Source organism: Microtus ochrogaster, chromosome 8 (assembly GCF_000317375.1).
Source record: "Microtus ochrogaster isolate Prairie Vole_2 chromosome 8, MicOch1.0, whole genome shotgun sequence".
In the NCBI taxonomy this organism is placed as follows: Eukaryota; Metazoa; Chordata; class Mammalia; order Rodentia; family Cricetidae; genus Microtus; species Microtus ochrogaster.
In genome coordinates, this window is record NC_022015.1 from 12,166,169 (window position 1) to 12,179,205 (window position 13,037).

At 47.6% G+C, this 13,037-nt stretch overlaps 2 protein-coding genes across 5 annotated transcripts in view; one reads left to right on the top strand and one right to left on the bottom strand.

Moving 5' to 3' along the window:
- The window catches only part of LOC101979093 (NADH-cytochrome b5 reductase 2), a 7,279-nt gene extending 5,587 nt beyond the window's left edge, over positions 1-1,692 (top strand). For both annotated transcript variants that reach the window (XM_026781459.1, XM_005351095.3), the window contains exons 8-9: positions 223-322; positions 1,274-1,692. In XM_026781459.1, coding sequence (XP_026637260.1) covers positions 223-322; positions 1,274-1,446 — 273 coding nt within the window. In that variant the 3' untranslated portion in view covers positions 1,447-1,692. The remainder of the gene's footprint in view (positions 1-222; positions 323-1,273) is intronic.
- A 694-nt stretch (positions 1,693-2,386) lies between these two features.
- The window catches only part of Ppfibp2 (PPFIA binding protein 2), a 154,053-nt gene continuing 143,402 nt past the window's right edge, over positions 2,387-13,037 (bottom strand). For 2 of the 3 annotated variants that reach the window (XM_026781537.1, XM_013347713.2), the window contains 7 exons: positions 10,985-11,135; positions 10,614-10,725; positions 10,310-10,398; positions 9,882-10,004; positions 8,472-8,597; positions 7,216-7,404; positions 5,726-6,192 (listed from right to left, as the gene is read on the bottom strand). In XM_026781537.1, coding sequence (XP_026637338.1) covers positions 5,998-6,192; positions 7,216-7,404; positions 8,472-8,597; positions 9,882-10,004; positions 10,310-10,398; positions 10,614-10,725; positions 10,985-11,135 — 985 coding nt within the window. In that variant the 3' untranslated portion in view covers positions 5,726-5,997. Of the gene's footprint in view, positions 2,759-3,938; positions 4,005-5,725; positions 6,193-7,215; positions 7,405-8,471; positions 8,598-9,881; positions 10,005-10,309; positions 10,399-10,613; positions 10,726-10,984; positions 11,136-13,037 lie in introns of those variants that run through there. The other variant, XM_026781536.1, reaches the window with a different exon arrangement.

Below are 13,037 nucleotides of genomic sequence, written 5' to 3' on the forward strand. Positions count from 1 at the left end.
AGAACTGCCTGCCTCTGCCTCCCGAGTGCTTGATTCCCACCAGCTCCTTATATTGATAGAGAGGGTACAGTGTGCAGGAGGAACAGGGAGTCTGGAGAGCTCTCAAGCTAGGACAGTGGCAATTCAGGCATGAATGCATAGACCCACACGTTCAATCGAGGTGGGCTTATGGGCTATTCCCAAGGGACCTTTGTGATGTTGGTGATGTTGCTTCTTTTCTAGACAGAAGAGGATATCTTGCTGAGAAAGGAGCTGGAAGAAACCGCCACGACTCACCCTGACCAGTTCAACCTGTGGTATACCCTGGACAGGCCTCCCGATGGTATGGCCCTTATTACTCTCTTATTCTGAGCGCGCTTCACCCTTTGACACACCTGCAGACTAGCTCCAGGTTCTGTTTGCTTGTTTTGCCTTGGGGCTCTTGGTCTGTACAGGGCACACAAGTGAAGCCATTGATGGGAGGAGATGGGAGCAGCAGTTTGTAAAGGGGAGTCAAGGACAGGTGCTGCACACCTGTACATTGATGGGAGGAGATGGGAGCAGCGGTTTGTAAAGGGGAGTCAAGGACAGGTGCTGCACACCTGTAAAGGAGAGTCAAGGACAGGTGCTGCACACCTGTAAAGGGGAGTCAAGGACAGGTGCTGCACACCTGTAAAGGGGAGTCAAGGACAGGTGCTGCACACCTGTAAAGGGGAGTCAAGGACAGGTGCTGCACACCTGTGCTCTCCCCACACTGTGCTGAGGATAGACTGAGCCACACCTGTCCTCCACACTCAGCACATTGTACCTAAAACACACTGGCCCCTTACCCTCTCATACTGCTCATGGCTACTCTGCCTCTTACAGCCAACCTCTTGTGGACAGCAGTGTTCGTAAGCTGAGCCTCAGCCAGCTCCCGCTAGCGCCTAGGAACCACTATGTACCTTACATCGTGCATGGCACATTGCATGTCTCCCTGATTTCCACCAGTCTTGGCATATATCATGCTGTCCAGCAGAGGGTGCTGCCCAACTCCACAAACACTCCACCACACCAGTGTGACCTCCTCACTCTTCTCAGTGCTTAGAGCAAAGAGACATCATCCCGAGTCTGAGACCAAGGCTTGAGCCTGGAATTGGAGTAAATGCTGCAGACGACTGAAACCCCCTTTCTGTCCCTTGGGTCTACATGGGAACCAGCAACGCAGACTTCTGAGTTTTTGTAGGGCAGCCTGGTCTCCAGCATCAGGGGCTAATGCAGAATCACACTTCTTCCTTGCTCTGTTTCATTCCAGGCTGGAAGTACAGCTCGGGGTTTGTCACTGCTGACATGATCAAGGAGCACCTCCCTCCCCCTGGGGAGACCACACTCATCCTGGTGTGTGGTCCACCACGTATGATCCAGGATATGGCTCACCCTAGCCTGGAACAGCTCGGCTATACCAAGGACATGATTTTTACCTATTAACATCTCCTATAATCCTTGGCGGGTCCCTCTCCTGTTTCAGAGTGAGTTTGACTTCACCCTGTTCACTGTTCATTTACAGTACCTGCAAAGTGGCTCTCCATGTACCCTTGGGCACGGTGCTGGTCTCTTGGGTGTAGACCTAAGAAGAGTTCAGAGGATTGGGTGTTTTAGGGGGCTTCCAGGCTTGGAGGCTGGGCACGATGCCTCTTTCTCCCAGTTTCATGTAATAAACTGGACTGCCCTGCACTTAGCTCACAATGTGTGGTTATGTAGGGAACACACTGGGCAGCCAGAACTTGCCTGGGTGGAATTACAGCAAGATCCAAACGGGTTCGATCAACTAACTCCCACTTACGAACATTTTTCACATTTCTCTGCTTTGAAGGCCAGACTCACAGAGGGAAAAGGCTTTGTGTGTTCTTCCTTCCCATGTGGGTCACTTTGAGACATAAACAGGATTAGGAACCTGTACAGAAGGGCAATCACAGTACATGGACTCCACGAATCCTGTCCTCACTCCTGCATTTTGTACAGCAGACTGAGACATGGGAAAATATTTTAATTTAGCAACCTCTAGGTGACAGGCTCCACCTTGGCACTGGGCCAAGGGAGGCATGGTTAGACAGAAGTTCCTAAATTTACCATTTCTAGCAGCTGTGCCTCAAATCCCATGACCCAGGGACCGCTATCGCCACCTGCTGGTCAGAGCAGTAATACCACACTACTGTCTGCTACTTCAGCAGATGCAGGTGGGTGAAGTTGCTTGAAGATCTAGAAAGGAGTGCTGGTTCTCAGGGCCAGGCTCCCAGAAGTGAAAATACATACTTCTATGAAGCAGCCCCAGAGGATCCCCGGCCCCCCAGAACTTCACCAGCCACTGCAGAACAATCACAACAGTTTACACAGCTTTTTTCCAAGCAAAGGCTTTTATGAACTAAGAAATCACTGCCTTTGTTCTGCATTTAACACAACACTTCCCTGTCTACAAGAATGTCTGCAATTTGTATATAAAAGTATAAAAGGTAGAAAATCTGTAGCGAAAAGTGATCATGGACGGCACTGAAGAACACAGGGACACCTCTGGGCATCTCATCCCTCTGCTTTTGCTCCTGCCAGCACCTACTTCCGAGGGACCCCAAAGAGCACCATCTGGCTTCTGTAGATGGCTCTGTGCCAACTCCCCATTGAGGTAAACATTCAGGTCCCACACATGCCGCTCTGGGCTCTCAGCCATGAAGAATGTCATCCACAGTCATCAGTGTCAAGGACAGCCAGGCGAGTCATTCAGTAGTTGGTCCTGGCTCAGCAGAGTCTGTAAGAACATAGCCAAAAGGGCAGTGTAATAGTCCATAGGCCAAGGCTACCCTACAGCATCTTCCTAAGAAACAGAGGGAAACTGGAAGTGGCCCACTCCCAATACCGTTGACCTGCAAAGTTATGGAGTCTCAGGGAGCCTGAGCATTGAGTGCTGAACAGACAGTAATGTTAAGATGAAAATGGGGTGAGGGCGAGACTTGGTGTACACAAGTACATAAGCACTCGCTTTGCTTGCACAATGTTCAATCCCCACCATCGGTATATACATGCACACAAGATAAAACCAAGCCTTTTGTCTTAGTGGTAAACTTACTATTTCAAGACCACCAAAGGTTTGTTAGAGATCACAGGCCAAGATTGTACAGAGACATGCCCCTGCATGAGCTGAGAGACAAAGCCTGTTGCCCTGACGTGGTCTTGCTTAGATATGAGACACTCCTCCATCCTGCCTTTATATAGTTTTCTAACCGTGGGTAGGTGGCCATGCCTTGCTACCTCTGGTCTTCCCATGTGATTTACAAGAAGGCTATCATTATCCCTGCTTTACAGATAACCAAAGTCAGCATCAGAGGGACCATGGCACACCTATGCTCCTAGAGCCAGTAAAAGGCAAATGACTTGAACTACCCCTACCCCTGACCCTTCCACCCTCCACAAACAAAACAAAACAGTTCTTCTTTCCTTGGGACCAAGCTGCCTCCCCATGGACTGATTAGTACTCCTGGGCATGGCAGGCTCTCCTAGCTTGCAGAACATATTCATGATGTCAGAGGAGTGGTGGGAATGCATGTTTCTCTGTGCCAAGAAGGTAGGTCAGTGTTCACTGGGCTAGAAGTGAGCCAGAGCTTTGATCTGGCTGGACAGTTTACCCATAACTGCTTGGTCATCATTATATCATTACCAGTTCTGAGCCCAGGAAACGGATCCAACGCCTTGTATGTCAGGCTGACTCTGATGAAAGGCCCGTGGGCCTCCAATGCCCTGTGGTGGCTCAGAGCCCAGCAATGGGCCAGTAGAGGATGCCCGGCCTTTAAGTTGCTGTGTGCCTCAGGGCTGGCTAAGGGTCGGATCCACTAGCAAGCAAGCACCATCCTTTCCTGCCCTGTGGACAGACAGGGCAGAAGTTTACTGGGCTTCACTAGCTATGCTGCAAGGAAGGGGGATCGGAATCGTACCGTGAGGCGATGGATGTCTTGGGAGAGGAGCCCTATTTGTGTCACGGTGACTTCAGAAGGTGCCATCTGTAAAATGGGCAGCAGCCTGGTCAGCACACAGGAACAAGGCCTACGCTTTGCAGAGACAGTGGCATGCACAGCCCCTTCTACTCAGGCCTGTCCTCTCTAGGACAGTCTTCCCTAGAGCGTGGACATGGTGTGCTCTAGGCCCCAGGGAGTGACAGCTGCTGAGACACATGCAGGTTCAATTCCCGTACTGCATGCACACACTCTGCTGAAGCCACATTCAGCACCAGCACTGTGTGGCGAAGCAGGGCACAAGCAGAGCTTGTCAGAAGCAGCCTTCCACACATGTCCAGTGGTCCAGCTGTTTCACAGGGATGAAAGCCTCTGGATTACTACTGGACAAAGGATGCTTTCCAGGCATAGGACCCCAGATATCAATGCTGTGGTCTAAGAGGGCAACATCAGGAGGCTGCTGCCTGCCTCTTCATGGCATAGAGGCCTTCCTCCTCCTCAGGTACTGCTGGCCTACTTGGTCCTCCTTATCTGGATGCTGCAGACTTGGAGGCATCAAGAGCAAACCCTTGTAGCAGGGAAAACTCAAGTCCACTAAAGTTGCATGAGGTCACACAGACATTCAGCTGCAATACAAATTCCATGCAAAGTCTGAAAACAGGTACATGCAGTCCTCACTGGGACATAACCAACAGGGCACAAAACCTGGCCTGACATGCTCTATAATAGCATTGGCTAGTCAGTAGCTCTGGGTACCAGAACCAAATACTAGTATTGCCACCTGGCAAGCTGGACTTTAGGGGAGGTAGTAGCCTTGGGTATCAGACCATGGCTGAGCCTTCTATGTGTATGAAGAGCCAAGTGTTAACATTGCCGCCTGCATCCGGGTCAGAATCAGAAGGCTGTAACAAGCCAGCGATCCTGCCTTGCCTTCCAGATGTTTGCAACACTGCTGTTTTTCTTCTGTAGATGAAGGTAACTGGACCCAGGAGTCAAATACTGGCCAGCCCCAACCTGGAATTTCCTGAGCAGAGCCTCAGACTGGCAGAGCACACATCTCTCCGTGGTCAGTCTCCAGCCAGACACAGACCATCTGTTGGGCCCATTACCAACTAGGCAGTGTCTAAAGCAAGAGGACAGCTCTGTTTCTGCTCTTCCGGAAGACAAAAGTGGGCAAAATGTAAAAAGCAGACAGAGTCTTGCCAGAAAGGCTGCCTGTTCATCTCCCCACCCTTCACTCTGAGGCTCACGCTGCTGAAATGGAAACAGCCTACGGTCTGTGCGACAGATGTGACCTCTAGCCAGTGTGTGTGACACCCAAGTTCCTTCTATGCTTCACAGAGGGAAATGAGACCCAAGGCAACAGGGCCACAGACTTCTCTAACAGACGCTCCATTCCCTGGTTCAATCCTAAACTATAGGCCTTTAAGTGGTGTAGTTGGTATCACCCTACCTCCAGCATTGCCTGGTTTTCTTCCCCCAACAGAATTAAAGATGGTTCATACTTTCTACATAAATACTGTTTTTATTACCAGAAAGAAATGGCCACCCATAGTAAGGTACAATCAAATTACATCATCACCATGGCCTACAAGACCCTCTGTTGTCCCTTTATCTCAGCCAAGACTCTGTGCTCCACAGGCCTAAGGCACTTGAATTCTTCTGTCAGCTGGAGCATAGGGTACAGTGCTTGAGAGCTGAACCTCTTGGGATTGCCCAGGATCTCTGGGCCTGCCTCTGTTCATATGTTTCCAGCTGAAATACGGATATTAAGAATTACTAAACATGTACAGATATCTTCAGGTGATTTCTCCTCAGTCCACATTTGGCTATAGTCCTATAGTCCCCAAAGTTTGTCCCCTTTGTAGCTGTGTAACTGCATATCCTGACCATCCTTACAGTGTGTACGAAGACCAGCCCAAAGGCACACAACTGCTGCTTTCTGCACGCCATGCACAAGGATGGAGGAAGTGCAGTTATATGGTGGCACACGGTGTTATTGCAAGCTCTCGGTGCACAAAGAAGGCAGATGACAGGGGCATCAGCTTATCTGTCCCACCTGGTCCAGTCCATCTAGTTCATGGTTGTCAAGAGGACTAAGGCCCCCGTAGACACCGTAGACCCTGTGGCTGTCATTGGCAGCATCACCAGGCTCCATGGGGCAAATATAATCCGTAGACTCATCAAACTTCTTTTTTCTCATGTTCCCAAAATGGGAAAACCCGAGTTTCCTGGGCTAAAACAGCAAATATAAAAGATGACAAGAAAAAGCTTCCAGGTCAGTGTGCAGACGTGACAGACAATATATTTGGGAGCTAGCTCAGGAGGAAAGAAATAAAAATGTTTGTGGGAAACAGGGTTCTTGATGACATGTTCTATGCTGAAGCAAGGCTGACAGATAAATAACCTAACTTAGGCCTGCTGTCCCCCAAAATGACTTCCTACTTCCCAAGATGGACTGAGGTTCCCTGGAAGTCAAGTACAGGGGACTTGTCTTACCACAGCTGCTGGCATAAGAGTAAGGAACATCCAGAGACATGAAGACCTCTGGACTGGTTGGCCTTCTTCCTTGCCTGAGTTTCACCCACCCACTTCTGCTTCTGCTGGACTCCCAGAGGCATGCTACCTGTTCTACATCCTTAGAGAGGGGAGTGTCACTAGGAGGCGTGGCTAGACCATAGGGACCAATGATTGCTCAAGGGGAGTGCAGCTTGGCCTTTGGAGTTACTGTGGGCCCGCAGTTAGTTTCAGACTAAGCTTTCAGACTCAAGACTTGTCTTTGTAGAGTTCAGAGAGATCAGACAATGAGACAGGTGCTTGGATAACACTAGGTCAGCTGTGTGCTGGCTCCATCATAGAATACAACAAGCAGGACCAGCTGCTATGGGGGCACGCCCAGTGCTAGCAAGACGGCAGGACCCTGGGGCATTGTGGCACACAGATGGGCTGGTCTGAAGGGAACCAGCTCTCATCTGCTTGGCAGAACTGGAGTAGAGAACAGCTTCTCAAGAAGAGCTACTTCCTGTGCATGTAGAGTGTACAGAAACATGTGCTGTTTTCCTGGGACTTAGGCCAAGTGGGGAATGGATCTAATAAAGACGAACAGACCTCAGGATGACTCCTACAGCAAAAGCCAAGCATGCTCCTCATCTAGGGCTGCACTTACTGGTTTGGGCCTAGGCACTTACTAACAGATGCCAAACAGAAAGCTCAGAAGGCAGGCCATGGGGTCCCACCCACAATGGCTCTGATAGCTCACCCGGACTTTGGCTGTGGTGGTCAGAGGTGTGTAAGCTGGTGATGCCATTTTATCTCTCTTTTCCTGTTCGGCCTCAGGACCAATCAGGGCGTTGAACTTGGTGGTCAGATGGCGCCTAAGGAGTGTTTTCTGTGGGGGGATATTAAGAAGCATAGCCAGGGTGTCTCCAGTGAAGCGTGGCTCCAGGATCTAAGAAAAAAAACACAGACAAATCTAGACAGTGGCTACTGTTGAGGGCCCTCCCTAGATGGGGACAGTAAAAACTTGCTCCATGGGCCTTCTTGCCTCCGGAATATAGGCTGTGCTCTGTGTCCCTCCTACTCTGTCTCCCCAGCACAAGGCCTGGCTTTGACCAGACTAACATGCTTGTTGACAGACAACCTCATCCTCACAGACTAGCAGGGAACAGGCCTCTGAGATAAGGCTGTTTTCCAGTCTTCTCTGATGGCATCTAGGACACCACCTCCACACTTCCTTTCTGGCCTTGCCACTTGACAGAGCTAAGTAGCGATAAACATCATATCATAGCAATCAGGAAATTGCACAAGGTGACCACCCCCTCACTTCCCCAGCCCCCATGTTCCTCTGGGAACAGGTGGAGTTGCCTTTTTCAGGACTGATCTAACGCAACCTACCAGACTAACTGGAACCCTCTGGACTGAAGTTGAGGAAGTCCCTTCAGAAGCCACCTTTCTTTCTGTAAGGTAATGTTCAACCAGAACACTTTGAGATCTCAGATTCTTTGAAATGATCCCGATGAAGAACCTCAGTTTTTCCATGAGCATACTTGACCCTTACAAAGTGTGAGGTTTAGCTTCAGTCATCAACCTAACGTAGCAGTAGTAGTACGGTCATCTGGAAGTCTCAAGGAGGGGCTGCCTAGATCAAGGTGGCCTGCAGGCGTGACTGTGAAGGATTGTTTTTAACTGGGTTAACTGAGACAGGAAGACCTATCCTGAACATGGGTGTCTCCATTTTATGGGCTGGTTTCTGGGTGGTGTAAGAGTTAAGAGAGGAACCAAGCAGAAGTATTCATGTGTTCATCCCCTCCTCTGAATTTCAGGTGTCATGTGGCCAGCAGTTTCTAGCTCCTGCTGCTTCAGCTGCCCTGGAGTGATGGACTGAATCCTGTAATCGAGCTAAAATAGACCACTTCTCCCTTATGCTGCTTCTCATCGGCATTTTTATCACAGTAACAGAAACAAACCAGGATGGTTTACACCAAGGCATGTGGGCCAGCCCAGAGAGCCACTCACGATGAGGCCGCCATGGACACCACTCCCTCGAAGGTTGGGTGCATACTCTGCCAGGTCCACAGACCGCAGCCACTCCATTACCCTGTGGTTGGACCACTGGACAACCTCTGAAGGAGAAAGGTTACTCTGTGATGGAGAAGAGTGAAGAAATTAGGTTCCATGTTGTCCTCTGTGGGGTCAGCACCTCTCAAGAGCCTTGTCCCAGGGGATTCTTAGGCCTGGCAACCCAGGCCAAGCAGGCCATTTGCCTGAGAACAAGCCCAGTTCTAAGAAACAAGCATCTTATTGAATTTTGCTGTAATGTTTATACTTAAATATCCGACTCCACCATCCTGTTATGCCCTAATCATCTGGTTAATTTTAGCACAAATAAATAAAGACATATAGATTTTTATTCAGTGATTCAACAGAATTTTAAAGATTCGATTATGAGCCAAGTGTTTTGTAGGTGAAAGTACTTCCTGGCATGGCCAATTGTTTTAAGGAAATTTGCATCAAGATATTGAAGCTGGGTATGAAGAGATGACTAAGCAGTGTAAGGTGTTAGTGCTCTTCCAGAGGACCCGGTTCAGCACCCATGCCAGGTGGCTGATAACCATCTATAACCCTGTCCCAAGAGATCAGATGCCCTTTTCTGGCCTCTGTGGCCACCCACACATGTGTGATATATACACACACAAAATTAAAAAGTAGATCTCTCTATAAAACATAATAATATATACATACTTTCACACAGCCTTGTAGGCTTCAAAAGGCTCAGCACTCACAAAGATCTGCAAGAGCACTTGTTGAAGAGCAAGGAAATAAGAGGACAGAATGCAAAAGTAGGCATTTTAAATCCCCAAAGAACCCGAGTCAGGTCAGCTGCCCATAGGCCTTCAGTTTGGGGCCCACCGGAAGTCTTGCAGTTTATAGAAGATTATTATGTACATACCCACATGGGTCCTCTACGTTTGTCAACACTAGCTCCCCTCTAGTAAGATCCAATCTGTCTAGGCTCAAGGCTACTTAATCTTGCTCCAGCAAGGAGGGTAACACACTCTGAAGTGTGCAGTACTTTTGGAACCTTGTCTCCTCTGACCCTCTGGACCTCGCTTCCTCTGCCTACTCTGATACCATACTGATACCATACCTGTTTCCACGCTGTCTTTCCTTTTCTCTTTTCTCCATGTTTTAGTCAGAACAAATCACTGGGCCATTATGATGACTCAGAAACTATCCTGAGTAAGGGTGTAGGATCAGAGGTTCAGTGACTACCATTAGATATAAAGTATAGGGACAAGGGGACCTTTAGGTACCAGAATCTTAAGTACCATTGTCCATTTTGTGATGATGTCATCCTCACTTTCTCCCATGATATTTCAGGTGTCCTGACTCAGGCCCACCTCGACAGCTACTACACTCCCTCACCTCATCAGCAGGCCTCCTGTGCAGGCAGTGGGGGTTGAACTTATTGACATGTAGCACGTGAATAGCACATTTGATGCTGAGATGATGGAGTTGGCTGGTGACTTTTAAGAAGAGTAGATCATTCTGGAAGAGAGAGGTTCTGGTTGACAAGACAATTTCTAAGGTGACAAAAGACCCCAACTGTTCTTTCCTGACCAAACAGAGACACACCTTCCATGTCTCAGGAAGGTGCTCATGGATATCTCAACAGTTCCATTTACCACCATGGTTTGGACTTTGGCATTTGGCATGCCTTATGTAACACTGGTACTATTTCAGGACCTTCCAAATGTGAGGAAGGGAAGACAATCAAGTTCAAGGTAACTATCACGGGATCACCTGGACTGAGTGTTCGCTGAACACAGAAATACTTAAGGGAAAATCCTCACCACAGTTAGGTATTGCAGCATTCGCCCATCAACTCTCGACTCATGAAACTGATCCTTGTACTGGGGTAAGCCAATATCATCAAGCCACCCTGTGAAAACAGATGTGTCATAAGAACAGACAATGTGGGTGCCGAGGGGAATGGTGACAAATGACCATCCTGAGGCTCTCACTTCATTCCAAAGCATTAGGAACCCACCCACCTTTCATAAGAAAGCCGCATCCTTGGGCATACAATCAATGGGACATTCTTTTGCCCTTCGGAACAGCCAGAAACATTCTTAATAAATATATGCCTGTCCTTACGTGTCACCCAAATGTGGTCAAGCAACGCAGACTTCTCTTCTTGCTTGGCATTGATAGCTTTCACTGCTAAAACCAGCTTCTTCCTATGGAGGGGGTGTTTAATCCCTAGCTCCTAAAATCAAAAGATGAAGACCACGTGTGAAGTTCTGGCAGACAACTCGGTGCTCAGAGGATGTCATGTCAGGATGGAGATGTTCTGGAGGGTGGTGGTAGATCTTTGCCCAGTGCCCTGGGATATTAACCTATAGCAGTAGGGAATCTCGGCCTTCCCTGCTCACCCTGTGCGTATGGGGTAGATGGAGGCCATCACTAGTTCCCATGCATTGGCCTGAGGGAAAATAGGGCAGCTCTTCCTCATGCTCAGTCCTTACCTTTTCCATGTCCTGAGGGGTAGCTGTCAGTAGCGTATGGCCAGATGTCACCCACTGTCTGGCAAAAATCACATACTGAGCCAGGCCGAAATCCTCTAGCCATGCACATACGCGCTCTGTGCTCCACTGGGCAAAAGGGGCGTTGGCATCACTGGGAAGCAGAAGAAGAACATGCTTCTGTTTTAAGGAATAGGGGACTTTGCACAGCACAAAATCTCAGAAAAACTCCTTTAAAGAAGAGGCAACATGGTAAAAGGCATTCTAGCATAACCCACCCACATTTGTAAGACTCTAGAGCCACCTTAGTAAGAGGTTTTATGTTTCAACTGCAGCTTTTCTGAGCATGGGATAGCCCCCATAATCCCCAGGGACTGCTTAGTTCACACAGGTCCGGAAATGCACTATGAACACTTAGGATCAAATAATTTTGTCTGTAAGACTCAACACTTTTTGGGAAATGCTTAGAAACTAGGAAAAGCCAGTTTTCTCTTTAACACAAAAAAGAGGGAAAACCCAAGCCAAAGCTCTTCTAACTTCTAAGAGTGAATACCTTATTCACTGATGAAATATTCGGGTCAGTCCCACTATTATCAACAGAAAGGCATACGCGCCTGTGTCTATCAGTGCTTATTAATAAATCCATCTGAGAGATTACTCAGGAAAGACTGCATAAAAGTGGTACAGCTTTAGAAAAGCAAAAATGAAAGAACTCAGTTCTCCCAGACGACACGGCTTCCTACATGACATACGAGAGTCTAGTCGCTGGAAACAGGAAAGAAATGAATACATATATGCATATGGAATGAGCACTACACGGGAACATCATTTTCTAGATATCACCCACACAGATACTATGGCTTTTGTTAATCATGAAAAACACCCCCACCTAACCAGCTAGAATCATAACCTCTCTAGGAGCTGCCTTAAGGAGGGTGAGACACTCTGCTGTGAATGAGGCTGCAGTGGAGGTGGAATGGGGTAACGGAGCTGCAACACTCAACTGAGCAACACTAGAGAAGACATAAATAAATAAAGAGCCAAGTCATGTTCCTAGACTAGGTATTAAAAACCATCATTCTTAAGGACATCAATTTTTCATTTGAAGTGTGAATGTAATGGCAAATTTGAAATCCCAACCGAGGCATGGGAAAGGGTGGGCAAAACTTCATTTTCAGTTTTAAATATAACTGGGGATTTATGAATCTAGGAGGATAGTTATTGAGAGATTCCCTTCCAGCAAAGAACAATTCTCCTCTGGTACTCACGGAGGATGGATTCCAGCTGGATGCTCCAGCCCCAGATAGAAAATGCAGTGTTTACATAAATCCTATACACACCCTCCCAAATACTTTGAATAATACCTGGATTACTTGCCACACCCAATGTAGCACAAACGCCATGTGTAGGTGTTACATTTTATTGTTAGAGAAAATTTTATTGTTAAAGAAAAGGTCCATGCAGATTCAGAACAGTCTAGGTAACCGTTGTAGGAGTATCTACATTGTCCAGCTTTGTTCACTTTCAGCAGTTACACAAGTCCTGGATACCTAGGGTCAGCTGCACCCCTGCTATGCAGGAATGGTTTTAAGAACTTTTGGAATACCTGGCTAAGCTGTCCTTAAACAGGGAAATATCTTAAAGACTAGAAAGAAACCAGCATTCTAGAATAAATACTGGGATAGGTACAGAACACTCCCGCCTAGAGCTTGGCTTTCATCAGGGCTCAAACAGGTTCAGACTCAGGTTTTATAAAAGTAAAATTTGTAGAAATTTCTTCTGTATAGAAATTATAAAAGTTGAATATATAATTAGGGAATATTTGGAATGATAAAACATTGTAGAAAATTATAAGTTTAACATAATGAAATTTGCCACAAAATTCAAAAACTTTAAATGAATTCCTAAACACAGCTCTGTAGTACATTTCGCTCTCCCCTTTAAGGTGTGTACTCCGCCCACTTCATGTACCCATAGCTCTGTACAGGTCTATGAAACAGAACTACACTCGCTCCGTTTTCTAGCTTGACTGCTAACTCTTTTTTTTTTTTTTTTT